Source organism: Microplitis mediator, chromosome 5 (assembly GCF_029852145.1).
Source record: "Microplitis mediator isolate UGA2020A chromosome 5, iyMicMedi2.1, whole genome shotgun sequence".
Taxonomy (NCBI): Eukaryota; Metazoa; Arthropoda; class Insecta; order Hymenoptera; family Braconidae; genus Microplitis; species Microplitis mediator.
This window is the reverse complement of record NC_079973.1, coordinates 1030920-1053278: the sequence shown is the minus strand read 5'-3', so window position 1 is coordinate 1053278 and position 22359 is coordinate 1030920. Positions and strand designations below refer to the sequence as shown.

Below are 22359 nucleotides of genomic sequence, written 5' to 3'. Positions count from 1 at the left end.
TTCTTAAAAATTAACCTTTTGAAGTGAAAAAAAAGTTTAAAGTGCAAATAATAATTTAAAAAAATTTAGGAATCCTCCAAACTATTCTGACAAATTTGATATTTAATATACTTTTCGACATGAAATTATACTAAATTTTGTACAATCAAAATTTATCAATATTTAGTGGATATAAATCGTTGTCTTATTGAATTGACTTAATTATTTGATCAATTGTTGTCCCACTTTACGTCCTAATTTAGTCTCCAACAAACGACCAGTGAAAATTTACAGAACTTAGTTTAATGTTAGAGAAGCAGAAAACAAGACCTCGAATGAGGAATAAATATCCCTAGTATTTATTTTTGAATTCAATTATTGGCCCAGTTTTCACCGGGCTCACAAAAAATTGTCTTAAAGACTCATCATTTGTTCCCCTCCACGGAAATCTTTAGTAAAAGGCGAAAGATTTATGCGATTACTGAAGGGAAACCAGAGTAATTTCTGTCTCCAAAAAAATAGTTTATAATACCTCTGAATAAAGTATACATCAACGAACTACAAAATTCAATTTAGCCCCCACTCGGCACTGTCGCGTACTATCTTCAAGGTTCACTCACTATCGCATGCCCACACCTGCTGCCTTGTCCCTCGCTGCGCGCGCACTACGCGGTTTCATTTGAACAATTGATTTTACTTGCGCTCTGCGACCCATAGCTCAACTCTCAGCTCCGTGATATCAACGTCGCGTAAAATAAATAAAACGATGTTGTTTTTCAGGATGTACTCACAAAAGGAGATCTCGCTAAATTTCGAGATGAAAAAAATAATCAAAATTATCTTCATAAAGTCAATCTCAGAAATAATCAACTCAAGGGTAACATAATACTCGGAAATTACGGCGTGAGTAGTCAGCTGACTATTTATTTATCATTCATATACATAAATAAATATATATATATATTTTATTTACATTAAATAAATTTTTTTATCTAAATAGAACTTGACCCATTTGGATGTAAGTGAAAATAGCATTGAAAAATTAGATCTCAGTGCATTGCAAGAGCTACAAAGTGCACGATGTGCTCGTAATTCACTAACAGAATTAACTGTATGTGGAAGAAATCTTGTTTCGCTTATCGCCGGGCACAACAGTAAGCACATTACATTTTTTTTCTATTCTCCTTGATCTTGTAAAAATTCTTATTTATTTTTATTTACACAGAGCTCAAAAAACTTACTATCGAGCCAACCCCGACGAATCTGGAGCACCTGGACGTCTCATAGTGAGTTTGAATTTTGAATTAAAATTTTTTTGTTTCCTTCTGCGTTCACTTGAAGTCAATAAGAGAAAAAAACCGTAGATATTTATGAGATTTTTTTTAATTGTCATCGCAGCAATTGTCTGGATGCATTGCCCGAGTGGATATCAGACTTACCTGTACTGCGAGCGCTGTTTGCGTCACACAATGATCTCACTGCCCTGCCCGACAGACTGCTATCTCAGCCCTCGAGACTGGAAGTACTTCATCTCCCGCACAATAGACTCCAAGCACTGCCGCCACCGAGAAAACCTCTCAATATCGTTCACCTCACGCTCCAAGGCAATGCATTGACAGCATTACCAACGACTTTCTTTCAAAACACTGAAAGGTCCGTACTTTTAGTCCCATAAATCACAATTAACCCAAATACGAATGATAAATTATTTATATATTTATTTTTTAACAGACTGAAGGTATTGAATTTATCCAATAACCGGCTCTCCGAGCTCACATTCGCCGATGATATTACGAAAAATCGATCAAATGTTCATGCACTTGAGAAACTATATTTGACGGGAAACTGCCTCACAGACGCATCATTGGATGCTTTATCCAAGCTGACGGCTCTCCATGTTTTGCATCTGGCATATAATGTTCTAGATACACTTCCTGAAAGGTAAATATCCCTAATTTACATAAAAACTTACTTACCAAACTTTTAAAACAAACAAAATATTGAATTTTCGCTGGCTTTCAAAATCAATAGGGGGAGAGGGGCTTGAGGAAATACTCAAATGCATTAAATCTTTTTTTTTTAATGATATTCCAAGTAAATAGAAAAAAATTTCAGTTGCCGTTAAAAACTTCATTTTTTGAGGTGTCTAATTTTGCCCCCTTTTCCTAGCACTTTTGAAAATTTAAAAATACTTATCTAGAAAAAAATAATAGATCTACATAATTTTACAAGCTTCCGAAATTATGATCCTGACACTAGCAGACAATTAACAATTTTCTAATTAAAAAAAAAAAAAACTAAAAATATGCACATATAGAAAATTAAAAAAACTATACATACAATATTTTCAAATATTTTTTTTTTATAATTTACCGTCTAAAAAAAAATCCAAAAATTATTAAACGCCGACGAACTTCAGTTTCTAACGAAAATTCATTAAAAATCAAAATTTCGAATTTTTACAACACGATAATTTGCTTTTTTTTTTTTAGCTTTGATCTATAATACAGATCTAAATTTAATTTGTCTTTTTTAATGCATTGAAGAATTTGTAATTAGGGCGAATAATGAAAGGCAATTATTTTCCAGTTGCATTGCGTCATGGCCCGATTTGGAAGAGTTAGTATTGTCTGGTAACCGTCTTCAATATCTTCCAGACAATGTTGCTAATCTGCAGCATCTGCGAGTACTACGTGTTCACTCAAACAGACTTTTGACCTGCCCTACATTTAACAAAACAACTTCTCTCATGGTAAGTTTAAAACAATACACCGAAATTACAATCAATAAAAAGGGAAACCGGTTGATTGACAAACAAACTAAATTATAAAATGAATCCAGGTGCTCGATTTGGCGCACAATCAATTGGACCGCGTAAACTTGGCGACGCTTGTGCCTCCCCAGTTGCAATTTCTTGACATTTCATGCAACTCGCGGTTGCACGTCGATCCGAGACAGTTCCAAGTTTACCGGTCGCAACGTCCGGTCTCGCTGATTGACGTTTCCGGGCAAAATAGGCCGAGTCTGCCGTCGCATCCTCTGCAGCAGGAAATAGTCAGTGCGGAAAAAGGCTCCGAGCATCCATGGAGGCTGGGATTTTCTGAAACAGCTGGTACTCGTGAAAAGTAAGTTAGTTAACTAAAACTAAACTCAATAGACCTTTTGCAACTCGAGCTGGAAAATAAAACTTTTATTTATCTTTCAGACTTTACATCTCGCAAGTGAGGATGCCGTCATTTTGCAACATCGAAGGGCTCTTTGGAATATTCGACGGAGGCACCAATCAGGAAGCGCCGAGCACTTTGCAGGAAATGATACCGCGATTACTTCTTGAGGAGCGAACCATTAGGGAAACGTCTAAAGAGTATTTGAAGTACACGTTGCTGTCAGCGCACCGGGAGCTGAAGGAAAAGGGCCAGAAGTACGGAGTAGACGCTACTTTGGTCCACATTACGAAACTACCTGCTCCTGCAGGCTACCCCCGGAGTGCCAGAAAGTATTGTCTCAAAGTGGCTTCATCTGGAGAGACAAAGGCAGTTCTGTGCCGTGCGTCCGGTCCATTTGTTTTGGCACCTGCCAGAAAAACTCCTCCGACAAACCAGTTGGGAAATGCGGCCATGTTTCCGATGGTTGTTCCTGATCCCACTACCGACGAAGTAATTTTGGAAGATGACGACGAGTTTGTACTGATTGCCAATCGTAAACTCTGGGAAGTACTTACGATGCAGGAAGCAGTGCGTGAAGTACGCGCGGAAGCCAGTCCCGTGCTGGCGGCAAAACGGCTCCAGGATTTAGCCCAAGCTTACGGAGCTGAAGACAACTTGAGCATAATTGTAATACGACTGACACCTGGCTCAGGAGATCTCGACCAGCTGATGCGCGAGTTGAGGCACGCGGTGACTAAAACTCGTAATCATCCAGAAAGTGGCTGCACGTGTCCCTGCTGCGTTCCACCTGCGCCTCACAAGTCTCCTGCCCCTTGCTGCTGCCACGGGAACGCGAATGAAAGCTTTTATTTAAACGGGGTGTTGAAAAATATTGTCAACAGGTCCAGTGGACCAGGACAATCCCGTCAAGGCTCCGGAAGGTATTTTAAGAACACGCGGACCAGCGAAAATGCGAGTCCGCCTTTTAGGGACGACCGCAGTTCGCCCAGTGGTCAATCTGATCAAACGACCGACAGCACTTTCAAATCCCGACAGAATTCAGGACGTGCATGGGTCGGCAGCACCGCAGCTCGCGCTGCCTCAAAAAATCGATCCCACGATTCCACTAGAAAAGACAACGCGGTCGCGGCAGCGGCTGCTTTGAGCGAAGAACAATTCCGATGCTGGGAGTACATGCTCGAACAAAACACCCACATGTTGTTCGACAAGGAACTAGACACGCTGTCAAGATTGCCTCTGAGAAGAGGCCAATCGCGGTCGACTCCCCAGTTAGCCAACCTGCCCTTCCTCTCAAAGCGCTTCGGCAGCGCGAGATCTTTCAACCCCCCGTTACCCAGGCCGGCCATGATCAGATTCGGCAGCGGCCGACGTTTCCTCAACGGCGGCCCCAACGCCGCTTACTTCGGAAGCCTCCAAAGACTCATGCCATACAACTTGGAGTATGACTTCGCGGTGATCCAAGAACGCGGCGGACTGGATTCGCTCGAACAAGACGCCTCCAGAATGCAGCAATACTGGGGAGTCGCCACCACCGAATTGTAAATTAAACTACAGGTTTAAAATTAAAAATAATCAAAATCTACTTCGATAATTGCATCGGAATAGTATTAATTGTGATTAACCATCGCGAGCTTTTGGTAAATGAAATATTTTTGTACAGTCTAAATATATATATATATTTTTTTTATTTTTTAAATAAACTGTATTTTTTACTGTATATATTAAATATAAACGTTTTCTAAAGAATCTATTGTTCGTTAATTAATTAATTATAATTAATAGTTAATACCCGTATGAAAAAAAATGTATATAGTTAAAATATCTAAATTCATATATGTCTGCAACAAAAAAATATACCATATATTATATTGTATATTATAAAAAATCATATAGAGATTTTGGTCGATTAAATATAAAATTATACACAGTAGTAAATATATGTATTCCATATATGTAACTTATATGTTTTTTATATTAAGCTATATATTAGGGTGGCGCAAAAAAACCGACTATTTTTTTTTTTCCATCTCGCATGAAAATTTGTTGGTTTACGATGTTTTAAGAAGCCTCTCCACAAATCAGCTCAAGAAAAATTTTTAAGAGGGCGCTCACGAATTTCGAAAATATCAAAAATGATCGAAATTCGAATTTTTATTAAAAATTTTTTTTTTTTCTCGTGGCAGCAATAGTTTATATTTGTGAAATCATGACTATGCTGAAAATTTCAGCCCAAAATTTAATCATTTAAACGGTGCTCAAGAATTTCGAATATTAACTGATAATATGTAACTAATAGTTTGAATTAGTTTTTATAACTCAATTATTGTCATTTCACTTCAATATAACTTTTGCATAACCAATAATATACAGGACAGTCTTAAACAATAAAATTTGGTAAGTTTTAAATAAGCGAAAAAACCTACAAATTGGATTAAAAAATAAAAAAGTATGTAAATAACTTATTATTTCTATTTCTCGGGTTATATTTTCATTCCTTGTCATGCAAATTGATGGTGAAAAAATCGAGAAGCTTTATTATTAATATTTAAGGGTCGCTCAAAAACGTCCAAGAGACTGCGCTCGGAAACATTCAAAATTCTTAAGCGCCGTTTAAATATTTAACTTTTGGGCTGAAATTTTCAGCACAGTCATGATTTTACAAATATAAACTATTGCTGCCACGAGAAAAAAAAAATTTAGAAATAAAAAATCCGAATTTCGATCATTTTTGATATTTTCAAAACTCGTGAGCGACCTCTTAAAAATTTTTTATCGAGCTGATTTGTGGAGAGGCTTTTTAAAACATCGTAAACCAACAAATTTTCATGCGAGATGGAAAAAAAAAAAATAGTCGGTTTTTTTGCGCTACCCTACTATATATACATTTACATTTACCTCATAATATATTGTATTGATATATTTCCTTTTATGTTCAAAAAATATAAAATTTTTATATGAAATAAAATATATGGTAGCATATAATTTATATTTTGTATATGATTGACATATATATTTTGTATATGCTAAACATATAAGGACTCGTATATGATGAATATTATATTTTTTAATATAAAAAAAAAAATATCAGAAAATATAGTTAAATTGGGTACATATATTTTCAGATATTTATCATATATTTTGACCATATATGTTATTTTCATACGGGTGCTCTAGTTTAATTATTGAAAAAAAATTTCTTACTTTGTTACGTTGTAGCATTAGACGACTTCGTTATCTTATTTATAAAATTATGTAATTAGTCATCTAATCACCATTTGTAAGTGAAAAATAAATACCAGTAAAATTACAGTAATTTAAGTGACATCAAGAATTTTCTGCTTAACAATCGTCGAAAGTAAGTCGTAGTTTATATTTTTCATTTTAATTGATGTTGTTTATTATTCTAATGCGCAGCAGAAATAGTAAAACGCATAATGATGTTCAAATGAATTATAATTACAACGTGTCTCCTGATACGATAACTCGTGCCAGTAATTGTACCACCAGTAGACTCTTGTGCGTTAAACGAGACACATGTGTACTGTCTCAAATATGTGCCATACTTTAGTTAACTTTTAATTTAAAAAAACAATTGTGTGATTTTTCGTAAAAAAAATGATTGAGTGAAAGTTAATTTTTTTCAAAATTCGTGTAATTGAATTTATGACTCAGGTAAAAAAAATGGAAATTTAAATTAAAGTTCACTGCAATTAAATAAAAATATTTTTTTGTATCGATCTACTAAATATTTTATGACATAAGTTGACGGTCAAGGTCCAAGTTCAAAAGTTTCTATGACATATATTGACAAATAATTAATTTAATTACTTCCGTTATTTAATCCGACCTTCGAAAAATCAGAGAAAAAATTCTCAGTAATAAAATTACAATTATAATTTTTTATTTACCATGTATGTGACAATGACAATGAATATAGACACAATACGCGTAACGAGAGACAATACCATTAATCTACATTTTTTTTTATCAGTTTTAATAATTGCTGCATTATTTCCTTACTCGATATAATAAACATTGATCACGTGCGCTACTGTTTGACTCATACGCGATTAGCCGAGGCCGCGGGAAGAAAATAAGGCTGAAAAAAAATGTATAGTTTTTTTGTATAAGAAAATTATCAATTTAATTATTTTTATCTAGAGAAGTCTTGAGAATATTATTTATTTATTTACTGACGTACTGATAGTCGCTGCAGTATTTGAACAAAAGTGTAGTAGGCTGCGTTAAGTACAGAGACAATTTTATTTGCTGAACTTGTTCCAACTTAATATTTATTTCAATGTCACATTCTATTTATATACATTTTTAAATCTCCTCGTGTTTTTTTTACTTGTAATTTTTCTGTATAAATAAAAATAATTTATTTAAATTTTCAAAAAATTTAATTTTTAGTTTGAAAGAAACTTTTTTTTGGATTAAATTTAAGATGACGCACTCGGTAGCAATGACATTAAATATAATCAGTAATTTGTCAAGCGATTGCTGACTATTGATACAAAAATATATATATATATATATATTTATATTATACAGAAATAAAATGAAAAATAAAACATAAGATGAAATTCTAAACCGCGGATTTGCATAATAAAAAAATTTTAAATAATTTTCAGATAATTTGAGCGTTCAAAGTTCATTTAAAAATACGCGCTTGTCATTTAAAGATAAAAAAAGTTTTACATTACGTTCGAAGTCTTAAAATATTTTTTGTATAAAATTAATATTCATATAAATTATCATTAAAATTATGTCTAAGAATTAAACTGCAAGTATAGAAGTCAAATTATATAATTACTATTAATAAATATAATATGATATATCACGTGACAGATAAAATGTAACAGTACTCTTATATATTTATTTTTTTTTTTCATACGAAAAAAAAAATTTTGATAAATATTTGTCTGAGTAATTTTTAATTTAAAAATTTAAAATTTTGTGTAAAATAAATTTGAATAATTTTAATTATGATGTTAATTGATGTTGGATTTAAATATGACATTAAACACGTGCGTTAAAAAGTGCACGTGCTTAAAACTGCAAAATAATAGAAGCAACATATGTGCGCATGACTACTTAATATTTATTATTATTATCAGAAAATAATTAAATTATCAATATATATATTTATATATATATATATATATATATATATATATATATATGTAATTATTATTATTGTAAATATGTCACATATATATTTGCGTAATGTCAATGTCTTGATATAAAAAAATTAAAATTAAAATGATTTCTTAAAAAAATAATTTGATATTTAAATTTATTTTAAAAATATATGACTCAAAAAATATTTCCGGGTTAACGTGACCTGTAGTTGTTTAATATCATGATCGTCAGTTCCCCTGACACGATGTCGGTCGTAAAATTTTTTTAACAAGGATTTTCCTGTTCTGGTCATACCACCCACTAAATAATTATTTTATAAATATATATAACCTACAGTTATCATTACTGATCAATTGATCATTATAAGTTACAATAATTTATTTTGAACTGATATAATTTTTTTAATTTATGGAACAAAGAAAAATTTTCCCATTTCTTTCTTTTTATTTTTTGTTGATTGCAAATAAAAATTACGCACTTGATTAATTGAAAAAAATTAAGTTTTGAACGTATGATCGATTGAAAACTTTGACAAACTAACAAATCTGTTGGTTTATTTATTATTAAAAAAAAGTTTATCAATTTATCTATTTTTCTTTGTCTAGTATCGATAAATCATTGAATTAAAAAAATATTTATTGAAAAAAATATAGTTGTCTATAAAATACCGAGTGAGGAATAAGGAACAAAGGAATTTATTGTTATAAATAGGAATATTGAACTATGTTATTTTATATATATTTGTTATAGATAAATATAAATAAGTATATAAAAGAAAATATAATTTTTTTATGACAGTGATTGAGGTCAGCGAACTGAAGTTTGTTATTGTTTAAGAAATATATTAAATATTTGTAGTGAAAAATAAACTTTTTTTAATGTAAGAGTAGATCGTAATAGATCTTGTGATCTTAAATTAGATTTGACCAAATTTCGATGGATTTGAATTTTTTATTCCTAGAAAAAATTTAGCGTTAAAAAAAAATTTTAATGAAGTTATCGGTCTAAGATCTATAAAATTAGGAAGATCTTAATAGATCTACTGATATCAGTAAATCTGAAATTAATAAAAATTTAGATCTTAGATTTGAATTTTATAATTTCTGAAAAGAAACCGGGACAAAAAAAATTTGAATAAAATTATAGACCTAAGATCTATAAAATTATGAGTGAGATCTTAATAGATCTATTGATATCAGTAAATTCGAAATTAATAAAAATTCAGATCTTAAATTTGAATCCTTTAATTCCTGAAAAGAAACCGGGACAAAAAAAATTTGAATAAAATTCTAGATCTCAGATCCATAGAATTATGAGTAAAATCTTAATAGATCTACTGATATCAGTAAATCTGAAATTAATAAAAATTCAGATCTTAGATTTTAATCCTTTGATTTCTGAAAAGAACCCGGGATAAAAAAAATTTGAATAAAATTATAGATCTCAGATCTACTTTACTCTGAGTAGATCTCAATAGATCTACATATCAGTAGATCTTATAAGTAAAATTCAGATCTAAGATCTACAAAAATCCAAATAAATTACCATAGATTTAAAATTTTTCAAAATTAGGTCTATTGTTTCTATTTATATTAAGATCCCATAAATTTTCCCCGGGAAAATTTGAAAAGTGACTTTTGTTTATAGTGACGTAGCATCCGAGCCGCAACGTTGCCATATTGATTATACTCGAAATAGCCGTCGTAGATGAAAACATTGTTGCCAGACAACGTTTACATACAACAAAATATTGCAGTAGAGTACTTGTAGGCTCGTACTTACACTTACAATACTCACAATCTCTGACTTATAACTCAGAATTCAGTTCTCACAAAGTGATTTGCGTTAAACAGTCAATGTATTTATCAAGTGTAATTAAGTTCCGTTTGTAAAATAACATTTTAATAATTGCGAGCATGTCGAAGACTCTAGTCGAATTAAATTTTTCACGAGTTATGGACTTTGACCCCGAATTATTAGTAAAATAGCAAAATATATTTTTTTTATTTATAAATAATAATATAAATTAAATAATAACTTAAGTATTTATTTAGTTTTAGTTTGAAAAAAAATATAGGAAAAAGTTTTTCAGAACAAAGTGTCAGATATTTTTTCATTAGTGTTCGAGTACAAAAAAAAATTACGGTAATTCTAAGATAATTTTTACTGAATTGTGACACTACTGTAATTATTTTTACTGTTACTATTTTTTACATTAAAATTCAATATTTTTTGTAAAGAAAAAAAATTATTTATTTTATTTATCGCGACAATGGAGTCGGAAATTAATGTCTGAGTAAAATTGACAATATTTTAAATTGGAGCTAAAAAATTTTTTTTTGCAACAATTTTATTGCAATAACTTTCATCTTGTGAAATCGTTATTATTATGGGTGAAATATATTTTAAATAAAAATTTTTTACTATCATTAATATTTAGAAATATATAATTTCATATATTATTTACGATTTGTATTTAAGTCATATTTTTTTATCATTAACACAGTAATTAATTTTTTAAATTAAATTTCCAATAAAAATTTCCATTAAATAATTTTTTCATATTTATTTTTAATTAAATATCAAATCAATAAAATTTATTGACACGATTAATGATTAAGAAAAAAAAAAAAAGTTCACTAACTTACTTACATTTTTAAGTTTGTGACGTAACAATTTTTATAAAATTTATCACTTAAAAATTTTAAAAAACATATGGCAGACTGAATAATACATATCGTAATATTTGTAACACAATTAACATATTAGTTATATAGATGATTATTTGAATTCTGATACTAATAAATTTTTTTTTTTAGAAGAAAATAAATCTGATAGAAACTCAAACTCAAATAAATCATCAACAGAGAGTTCAAGTTTTATAAATAATAAACATTCCAGTAAATATTTAGACATGAAGGGTAATAACAGAGATTGGTTATTCCGTGTCGAGGTAATTATTATTATTTTTATTTATTTTAAAAATTTAATTACACTGAAAAAAATCCGGAGTGATTGCGGTTTTTATTTAAATTTGAATTCAGTCCGCGGAGTTCCGGAGTTTAAAAAAAATTACTCCGCATGTGGTCAAAAGGGAGATTTTTCTCAGAGATATGAATTCAGAGTGATGGAGATTTGTTTGACATCAAAATTTACTCCGTCATTTGGAGTTCCGGAGTTAAAAAAAGTCACTCCCTGGTGGAAATTTTTCGGAATTTTCTCTGGAAAATTCAGTTCTAAAGTTCTAGAGACTTTTTCAGAGAAAAGTCAGAAAAATTTTCACCAGGGCTCCGCATGTGGAGTCAACTGGGAGATTTTTCTCAGAGATATGAATTCAGAGTGATGTAGATTTTTTTTTAAATCCAAATTTACTCCGTTCTTTGGAGTTCCGGAGTTAATAAAAGTCACTCACTGGTGGAAATTTTTCGGAATTTTCTCTGAAAAACTCAGTTCTAAAGTTCTAAAGACTTTTTCAGAGTTTTTCAGAGAAAAGTCAGAAAAATTTCCACCAGGGATCCGCATGTGGAGTCAAAAGGGAGATTTTTCTCAGAGATATGAATTCAGAGTGATGTAGATTTGTTTGAAATCAAAATTTACTCCGTCATTTGGAGTTCCGGAGTTAAAAAAAGTCACTCCCTGGTGGAAATTTTTCGGAATTTTCTCTGGAAAATTCAGTTCTAAAGTTCTAGAGACTTTTTCAGTTTTTCAGAGAAAAGTCAGAAAAATTTTCACCAGGGATCCGCATGTGGAGTCAAAAGGGAGTTTTTTCTCAAAGAAATGAATTCAGAGTGATGTAGATTTTTTTGAAATCCAAATTTACTCCGTCATTTGGAGTTCCGGAGTTAAAAAAATCACATCCGGGTGGAAATTTTTCGGAATTTCTCTGAAAAACTCAGTTCTAAAGTTCTAAAGATTTTTTCAGAGTTTTTCAGAGAAAAGTCAGAAAAATTTTCACCAGGGATCCGCATGTGGAGTCAAAAGGGAGATTTTTCTCGGAGATGTGAATTCAGGGCGACGTAGATTTTATTTAAATCCGAATTTACTCCGACATCCAAAGTTCGGACGGTTTAAAAAAAATCAATCCACATGTGGAGTCAATAGGAAATTTGTTTTTCCAGCAGAGTGATTTCGGAGTGATTTGAATTTTATTTAAGTCCACATCCAGTTCGATCAGGAGTTTTTTGCTTTAAAATAAACTCCCTATCGGAGTTAATTTCACTCTGAGGGGATTAAATAAATAAAAATCCTTCATATTTATTCCAGATTTAATTCCCATTCACTCCGCAAAATTTTGTGGTGTAGAGTAACGACTAAAATAAATTAACGTCAATTATGAACTTTTTTTTTCTTATCAGGTACCGGGATTAGAAAAAAGTGATTTTGTATATGTAGTAGGAAATTTACCAGAACTAGGAGCTTGGAATCATAACCAAGCAATTCAACTTCATCAAGAAAATACCTCAAGTCCATCACACCCGACACCTTTTGAAAATGATGACGGATTTTTAAATGACAGCGCGTCTGATAATTTATTTTATAATAATCAGCAGTAAGTCATCCAATTAGTTGACTAATTAATTACTTTGAATACACGACGGGATGACCCCCTGGAGCTGAAGAAAAATTCCCTCAGCCTGCAGCCCATTGTGATTAAAATATTTTATTTTTAGAAATGACAGAACTTTTTCATTGAAAATTTCCCTGCCAATGGATACAGATATCAAGTTCCGATATTTTATTGCTGTTGTATGTCAACCTAATGGCACTAAAAATTCAGCAAAGACATTAATTATTCGTAAATGGGAGACACATATGACACCAAGAGTTATTAAAAAAGCCAGTGCGTATTTATGATATTAATAATAATAAATAAATTTGAAGCAACGGAAAATTGAATATTTGTTTTTTTAGCGCCTAGTAATTTTACCGAAGACATGACACCAGAGCCAGATAAATTTGGGTACAATAATGGATACTATAAAGTAGAACGCGGATGGCTGACAGATGAAACAGTGATGCAGTTTAAATTATTTAACAACCCGATAAAAATATGGAAAAATCGGTTACAGAATAAAAAATTGTATATTAAGGTACAAAGATTTTTTAAAATTAATACCCGCGAAAAAAAGTTTCTTTAAAAAATATTCCAAAAAAATTTATTGCCATGAACTTCAAAATTTGATTCAAGTCTGAATTTCTGTGGGTCATTTTTGTAACTTTAAAATTCACGAGTAGAAGTTTTCCTCCATAAAAAATTTTCGAGTCGAATTATTTTTACTCTTGAATGTTTTCCAAAATCGTCAACTCAAAGTTCAAAAATGTCCAAAATTTTGGAGCTCACGGTTATGAATCTTTGGGACATTTTTATAATGGATTTTTTTCAATGATACTGAAGTTAGCCGACGACAAATAATTTTTGGATTTCTATGAAAATGAAAAATTATAAAAAAAAAATATTTTTAAAAATTGCACTTGTAGTTTTTTAAATTTTCTTCATGTGTATATTTTGAGTTTTTTTTTTTCTTCAAATTTAATTGTTGAAAAAAATCCGAAAATTTTAAATTGTCTGCTAACTCAGGATCATTTTTTTCGCGGGTAATTAAGAGAGTCAGTAATTTAAAAAATTAAAAAATGTGTATAGATGACGCCGGTAAATCTAGTCAGACACAGCTCATTGGAATTGCAACAATTTACTGGTGACTGTGTTGATGATAGTCTTTCGATGGACACTCAGGATATTGTTGACCAGCCGGCTTTTAGTATTACGGAAATAACTGTAAGTTTATTAATACTTAATAGCTTATTAATAAAAATAACTTTGGCATTTGATGTAAGTCGTAATAAAACAATTGCCCAGTTGGTGGTCGATTCCGCTTTGACTCTTTTAATTGAGAAAATCATATTTCTATTTGTATGTCGGTACTTTTATCACGTCATTAATTTTTTTTTGTTAGTTGTCAAAATTTTGAATTTTAATTATCGGTAAAAATTAATGACATTAATTATCAACAAATGAAATTAATTACTAAAATCTATTGAAAAAATCGGTCTGTCAGTTGACCCTGCGGGCCAGCCCCAAAACTTCCCGCTGTTTTCGAGCTCGTTGAGCTCGAAAACATTATTGTGAATACATTTTTTGTGAATACATTTTCGAGCTCTTCAAGCTCGCAAATACTTTTGTATGCCATTGTTTTGTAAAAAAACCCTTTTTTAGCATTTCTTTCTCCCACGATATCTCGCGAACGAATTAACCGATTTTGATGGTTGAGGTGGCAATTGACGCGTTTTATCAAGTTCTGAAGCTGATCAAATTTTGAAATTGATTTATTTAGCCGTTTTTGAGAAATTTCAAAAAAACCAAGGAAAAAATTTTTTTTGAATTCTTTCGTCAACGGTTTCTCTTGAACGAATGAACCGATTTTGATGGTTGAGGTGGCATTCGACGCGGCTTATAGAGTTTTAGAGCTGATTAGATTTTGGAATCAATCCATCGAGCAAATTAAAAGTTATCCAAATAAAACATTTTCGAAAAAATTTTATTTTTGAAATATCTCTGAACGCACCCTACCGATTAAGTTCAAATTTTTACGGCTTCAAGACATTAACAAGCCGCGTCGAATGACACCTCAACGATCAAAATCGGTTCATCCGTTTAAGAGTTATGAATATTTACATACATACATACGTACGTACGTACGTACACACATACATACACTCGGACATGATCGTGAAATTAGTCAGAATAGCTTCCTAGGACCTCGAAACGTCGACATCTGATGGAAATTCGATTTTCGTAAATCGGACCGAAACCAATAACTTCCCGAATTTTTGAAAATTTACAATTTTCTTAGCGGGAAGTTAAAAATTTATAAATTCATTTGATAAAAATATAAAATTATTTTTATTTGAATTTGAAAATAAAATTATGATAATTAAATATTAATTAAAATTGTAATTAAAACAGGTAATGAATGATGAAGAGGCAACTTATAAAAATCAAGAGCAATTCGGTCGCGCGTATGAAGAAGACGAATTTCTAATTTTCAATGTCGCCGTCCGCTATCCAGAAACAATCGTAAGTATAAAAAATAATTAAAAAAAAAATGTAAATCCTTAAATAATAAATTGAAGTAACAAAATATCATAAATAAATATTTTTAATTAATCTGTAAAATAAGTTTTCAGTAAATCCAGCAGTGCAGTGTCTTGAAGCTTCTTTAATTAACTTTAGATTAAGCATATAAATTTTTTTTAAAGGATATAAATTATTAAAATTTGGTAAAAGATAATTGAACTTGTTCAGCAGCAGGATTATCGCCACTGAAGCAGAGGAGCTCCCTGGTCACTGGAGTTTATTTACTGAACAAACGAAAAAGGACTGGAACAATAAAACTCAACGGGTCTTTAAGAAATAATTAAAAGCATCTAACGCACAGATATGATCGTGATTTATATTTACAAAACCCATCCCCTCCCAAATCAGGCTCTCATAAATCCGTCTCTCCCTTAAATTAACACTCGTTATATATTTTTATCTAATTGGCTTTACCCAAAAAAAAAATTCAAATCTGTATATTTATCAGAGTCTGTTCTTTATATATTAAATATATGAATATATATAAATATATCACGTGTCATATTTATCTGTGTGCGTCTTAAATGGTGAGAGTCAAAATTAAAAATTGAAATTCCATTATCGGCCTGTTATTTTCTAGCTCTCGTTATATTTTATTTCATCTTCGACATCTCAATTTATTTATTTTTTAAATAATTTCATTTAACAAAAAATTAATTACAGGAGTTTTAGTCAATTAGGGGAGACCGAGGCACGACGGCCTCCCTGAGCTGCTAATTATAAAGTCAGTAAATTTTTTCCAAATTTTCACGGGGGTCTGTCGTGCCCCGAGGCTCCGTTCAGCCTCGGTCCCCTAATTATTAATAAAAATTCTTAATTAAAAAAAAATATTTATCAGCACTAAAATTTGTCGAGTAAAAATTTTGATCCATTAAATTGATGGCAATGAATTATCTAAAGGAAGTAAATAAGTAGGGATGTTTAATAAAATAAATAAGCTATCAATTAATAAATTAACAGCTAAAAGAGTTAAAATTATTAAGTCAAGGTGGATGAGCTAAGAAAACAGATAACAATCCAGATATCTAGAGGTTCATTTTAAAATAAATATTACTGTCAGATAATAATACATAATTATTTATATTTATTTCAGGCTTATTTAGTTGACTACTATGTCTACGGCTCAAGAGTTTTTCCCGGGGACTCTCCGCCAGATCATATTGGGTTCAGTTATATTTTGCCCAGCACTTTGCAAGCGAGTGTTGGTATCCTGACCATTCCTATTACCAGCACAAAACATCGGCCTATTGGTACAAATTTATTATTTAATTATAATTACCCGTGAAAAAATATTCTGATCAGGCTTGATATGAGCTGATAAGGCCATATCAAAATTTTTGATATATTCATATCTGGCCTGATATGATCTGATATGTCCATATTTGATTTTTGATAGGTCCTGATCTGGCCTGATATGATCTGATATGTCCATATTTGATTTTTGATAGGTCCTGATCTGGCCTGATATGAAAATTGGCCATATCAGGCCAGATCAAGCCTTATCAATTTGATATGTCTATATCAGACTTGATATAGCTTGATAAGCTCATATATAATGTTATATTTATTTCTAATAGATCCTGATATGGCCTGATATAACCTTATAAAGTTATATATACTTTGATATACTTAAAAAAAAAATCCCTGATCAGGCTTGATATAACTTGATATGACTTTATATAGTCTGATATATATATATATAAATTGATATACCTGTGAATAAAAATCCTGATCAGACTTGATATAATTTGATAAGCCTTTATAGAGGTTAAAAATATCAAGTTACCTCAAATTGTATTCGAAAAGATGTGTCATGAAAGTTGAACACAATAGATTTTTTTATACACAATAAAAATTTATTGATATTTATTACTTATATCAAAGCATATATAGTCTGATATGGCCAATTTCCATATCAGGCCTGATATGGACGGTTTATATCAGGCCTGATATAGTCTGATCAGAATATTTTTTCACGGGTAATATTTCAAACTAAAAAATTTGGGTATTAAATTCGGAGTGAATGCGAAGCGGATTTTTTTTTTAATCCTTTTGGAGTCAAATTGACTCTGAACAGGATTTTTTTTAACTAAAACTCAGGGTCAAAGTTTACTTTGGAACAAAATTCCCATTACTCCGAAATTAGTCCGCTAAAAAAAAATTCGTGTGTTTAAATAAAATTCACATTCATGTCTAATTTTTAAAGTGTACTTTTAATTCGAGATGTTAATGATTCATATATTTTTTTAGGGCAATTGACTGTCGAGTATGTCACCATAAAACCGATACCTGATTACCCCTGGGACATGAGTATTTCTTATGCAAAACACTGGGAAGAAAGATGGTCAGGCCTAGATGTGGGACACCGTGGCCTCGGGACATCATTTAAATGCGAAATGAAAAAGTAATTTTATTTTACCATCATTTATTTATTCAAACTTTGACCACTTTCGTGTAAAAAAAATTTCCCGCGAAAATATTCATACCAACGAACTTTCAAATTTAAGAAAATTCGAAGTTTATTTATGATACTGAACTTAGCCGACGTTTAATCATTTTTAGATTTTTTTAAGCGATAAATTATTAGAAAAAAATATTTTTAAAAATTTCACTTATAGTTCTTAAAATTTTCTATCTGTGTATATTTTTAGTTTTTTTTTTTTTTAATAATTTATCGTTTTAAAAAAAATCATAAAATTATTAGACGTCGGTTAACTTCAGGATCATGTTTATTTTTGAGTTCAACAAAATAATCAACTCGAAATTCCGAATCATCTAAAATTTTTGTTCACTTCCATGAAAATTTTTGCACGGATTTTTTCTGCTGATAAAAATTACTAATTAATTATTTGAATAATTAAAGCTGCGCGAATGTCCGTGAAAATACAATCGCTTCGCTGAAAACGGCTTCTCACCACGGAGCGGACATGGTAGAGTTCGATGTCCAGCTGTCAAAAGACATGATCCCAGTAATTTATCACGATTTCCACGTCTCGATTTCAATGAAGCGTAAAAAACAGATCGACGCAATGGACATGCTGGAGATCCCCGTGAAAGATCTGACTTTGGAGCAGCTGCATCTGCTCAAAGTAAATTTTATTTATTTAATCATCTATTTATCACTCATTGTCATGTTTAATTTTGTTTATTTTGTTTTTCACGGGCAAGCACTTATGTTTTTATTTAAATAACTTAATCCCCAAATCTTCGTATCTTTAAATTTTAACAGGATTTTTGTTATCCGGAGGACTCGATGGGTAAAGTGCTGTATTTCTTTGATAGAGATGACCCGTGTAACCAATTGGTGAGCGCATGCTTCCGATGCAACCAAAGACCAATCAAATTACTCATATACATTTTCAAAAATCGGTTCACTTCACCCCAGCAAATATCAATTATCTAAAAATATTTAATATTCATTTTAAAAAATCCTCTCGATCCAATAAATTGTCATTTTATTGAAGCGCCAGAGGTTTTTTTGAATTTGAAAAATATTTTTAGACCAACATTTTTAAAAATTTGTATCAAATGCACGCACTTTTACTCAAAAATTATTTTTGTTTCATTTATTCCTCGTCATATTTTTTTAATTAAAAAAAAAAAAAAATTTTTATCTGCACTTTTATTATCGAGAGCATTTCGATTCTTTGCTTTAAAAATTTTTCAAAAAAAAAAATCTCGTATTCAAAAAAAAAAATTCTAAATCAAGAAAAAAATTATTATGGCATTTGAAAAAAATGCACGAAAATAAAAGCAAGGGCATGAAGCTTAAAAAAAATGGTATCGATAAATTTATCTGAGGACTCGATAAATATTTTTTCATTTCTTATATATATTTTAAAAACAAAATAAAACTAATTAATTAAAAAAAAAAATTACAGGTCTATCATTTAGCGGAGGGTCGAGAAAAGAACCCGCGATTTTTCGATGAAGACCTCGAGGAGCACCAGCCGTTTCCGACTCTCCAGGCGGCTTTGCAAGAGCTCGAGACTCACGTCGGCTGCAACGTCGAGATTAAATGGACCATGCAATTAAAAGTACGCATTTAAATAAATTTATGAGTGACAATCATTTAATCGTCTGTTAATTTTTTAGGACGGAACATTTGAGCTCAATCACCCGTTCGACTTGAATACGTACCTCGACATCATACTGAAGGTCGTTCTGGAGTACGGAGGCGCCAGGAAAATTGTTTTCTCTTCGTTCAACCCGGACATCTGTTCGATGATCCGACTCAAGCAGAATAAGTACCCGGTGGTTTTTCTGACCCAAGGAGTCACCGTCAAATACCCGACCTATCACGACCCCCGGTGCCAGACGATCCCCATGGCCATGAGACACGCGCTGGCCGCCGACATTCTGGGGATCAACGTCCATACCGAAGACATTCTGAGGGACCCGAGCCAAGTCAAGGCCGTCAAAGACCGCGGGCTTATTATCTTTTGCTGGGGAGATGACAATAATGACAAGGCTACGATTCAACATCTTAAGAAACTGGGGCTTCATGCTGTCATTTATGATAAGTATGGACACATTTTTAAAGCGAGAGGTGGTTTCAAGTTTTGTAATTAAATTAAAAATTTTTTCACTCCAGAATCGATGAGTACAATCCGAAGGAAGTGAAGGAAAGCATTTTTTTGGTCGATGCCAGAGAGAACCAAAAAGATTTGCTGGCACTTGCTTGCAACCAAAATGGACAGCAGACTTCTGGACAACTAAATAATGGGGAAAAGGTTGAATTTAAATTTTCAAAATTTGTTTATTAAATTAATAAGAATATAATTCGAATTATAAATTAAATATTCAAGGATTTCCCATTGGGTGGAGAGAAAAGTTTTAAAATACCGGCTACCTCATTACCTCCATGCAACTCTGGAGACTTTTCCGTTCCCATGATCGCGGTGTCGAAAAATCCAGAGCCCGAGGACACGGAAATGGGCGACCTGGCCAAGGGTTTCAGCGAGTGCGCAAACAGTTTCGGGCACCCGGCAAAGAGCTTCAAGGCGCCCGACGTCATCACCGAGCGTCAGTCCGTCATTGAGCTGTCCGTCGACGACGACGCCAAAGACTGTCTCTGATGTTTCTCCTTCAGAATAAAATCTCTTGGTCCGAGCTCCTGGTTTCGGACAAAGTCGTCTCTGCTACATCGAACGCCGCGATAATTATTGATAATTATCTTTATAAATTTTTTTAAAGTCTCATTAAAATAATTGCTTATTGATAATAAATAAATTTAAACGGCAACGCGACTTAGTCAAAAAAAATTCCGTAGAAAAATTCGTAGAAAAGTACAAACTTTTTTTATCGAAGGCTTTTTTTTATTTTCATGCTTGAGATTTTTAAGGCAATTAATAAATAATGAATTAATAAAAATTTTAAATATATATTTTTTTAAATAAAAATCTCGAGTAAAATTTAAAAAATTATCCAGCAAAATTAAAGATTTGATTAATTTAATTTTCCTTGCCTTCGTAGCTTCCAATTGAGTTATTTAATTAATTAATTATTATTAATGATTAAAAAAAATGATATGGTTGAAAAAAAATTAATTTCTATTTAATAATTAATTAGATAAGTTGATTGGTCGAATTGGATTGTTGGAAAAATTTATGATAATAATAATAATAATAATAATAATAATAATAATAATAATAATAATAATAATAATAATAATAATAATAATTTTTATTCTAATGATAATAAATAATAAATAATTATTATAATAGTTTATAGATACTGAAAATGTATGAGTAGTATAGACAACAGTATCTGTAATTAAAAGTAATGATTGTATCAGTCGCGTGAAATTTAAAATAATTATGATGATAATAAAATAATGATATTTAAATATAATTAATAATTGTAAAGTGAAAGAGAGTTTTTTAATTCTGATTTCTTATGAAGAAGATGAAAAAAAAAGGATTAAGATTTATAAATTATTTTAAACAATACGTAATGCTATTTATAAAAAATGTTGGAAAATCCAAAAGTGCACACCTCAATCGCTCAATTTATTTTTAATCATTACTTTTATTATTATATAATATTAATATATTTTTTTTTATTATGAACTTTTATTCAACTTACAAATTATCAATTTAATTTTTTTATTTTTATTTCTTATTTTCAGTTTAATATTTTTTTACTAACATTTTTTTCTAAATATCCCGCCTTGTTTTGTCTTAAATGTCGCTTTTTTTTTCAAACATATTGATACGCTAGCGCTGCCACCAGTAGTTGATAGAGAGAAACAATGAAAAAAATAATAACAACAGTAAAAATAGCAGCTAAATTTTTCACGAAGAATCAGTTTTCACGTTTTTTTATTAATTACACCAAAACAAAAAGGATTCAGATAGTAATTTTTGAAAGGGTTCTTGTGATCAGAAATACACAGATAATAAAAAAAAAACTAAGTCGATAAGTCTTGTTTTTCGAAAGTTATCGTGTTTAGACGAGTCCGAACACCACAATTGACGCACTGAGGGCTTCGGACTAAATCATTTTTTTTAAATTAATCACATCATTAATCAAATAAGGATTGCATTGAAAAATGTTCCTTAATAAATTTCCTTTAAAATGGTATATATCATTAACAACTTTGGTGTACTATAAAGAAAGTAGAGAGGATTTAAAGTCCGTAAAAGGGCCGAGAGTGAGAGAGTGACAGTAAAGCACACCTAACGCTTTCGCGATTGAGGTGTGCAATAAAGTTTTCGATTGATAAGAGAAAAAGAGTATGTGGTTATTAATAAAAATATATCGATAAGTATCAAGTGGTTTATTGTTATTTCAATTTTTGAAAAAAAATTTTTTTTTATCCTCTGGAAGTTTCAATTTTTGAATCATTTATAGGGGAGGGAGGGGCGAAAGGGGGTACTTAAGGAAATACCAAGTTTTCGAGGACTCAAATACGCTAAATCTTTTTTTTTT

At 30.9% G+C, this 22359-nt stretch overlaps 2 protein-coding genes and 1 non-coding gene across 5 annotated transcripts in view; 2 read left to right on the top strand and 1 right to left on the bottom strand.

Moving 5' to 3' along the window:
* Positions 1–4761, top strand: part of LOC130668095 (PH domain leucine-rich repeat protein phosphatase 1) — an 86364-nt gene extending 81603 nt beyond the window's left edge. The window contains exons 9-16 of the mRNA XM_057470167.1: positions 760–882; positions 980–1133; positions 1205–1265; positions 1378–1632; positions 1711–1920; positions 2569–2731; positions 2821–3104; positions 3185–4761. Of these exons, the coding sequence (XP_057326150.1) occupies positions 760–882; positions 980–1133; positions 1205–1265; positions 1378–1632; positions 1711–1920; positions 2569–2731; positions 2821–3104; positions 3185–4688 (2754 nt within the window). The 3' untranslated portion in view covers positions 4689–4761. The remainder of the gene's footprint in view (positions 1–759; positions 883–979; positions 1134–1204; positions 1266–1377; positions 1633–1710; positions 1921–2568; positions 2732–2820; positions 3105–3184) is intronic.
* On the bottom strand, positions 360–480 carry LOC130669199 (U5 spliceosomal RNA). The gene has a single exon (XR_008990132.1). It is a non-coding gene; the product is annotated as a U5 spliceosomal RNA (small nuclear RNA).
* Positions 4762–10041: 5280 nt separating the features above from the next.
* On the top strand, positions 10042–22198 carry LOC130667801 (glycerophosphocholine phosphodiesterase GPCPD1). 3 transcript variants are annotated; one of them, XM_057469653.1, is made up of 16 exons: positions 10042–10270; positions 10346–10436; positions 11111–11244; positions 12647–12840; positions 12962–13131; positions 13203–13381; positions 13933–14067; positions 15256–15366; positions 16520–16676; positions 17677–17830; positions 18290–18515; positions 18656–18730; positions 19308–19463; positions 19522–19949; positions 20021–20159; positions 20235–22198. In XM_057469653.1, exons 3-16 carry the CDS (start codon positions 11206–11208, stop codon positions 20502–20504), a joined length of 2433 nt encoding a protein of 810 aa, XP_057325636.1. In that variant the 5' UTR covers positions 10042–10270; positions 10346–10436; positions 11111–11205; the 3' UTR covers positions 20505–22198. The 3 variants fall into 3 exon arrangements, with proteins under 3 accessions (XP_057325636.1, XP_057325634.1, XP_057325635.1); XM_057469651.1 differs by lacking the exons at positions 10042–10270; positions 10346–10436 and adding an exon at positions 10533–10684; XM_057469652.1 differs by lacking the exons at positions 10042–10270; positions 10346–10436; positions 18656–18730 and adding an exon at positions 10534–10684.
* The last annotated feature ends 161 nt before the right edge of the window (positions 22199–22359 follow it).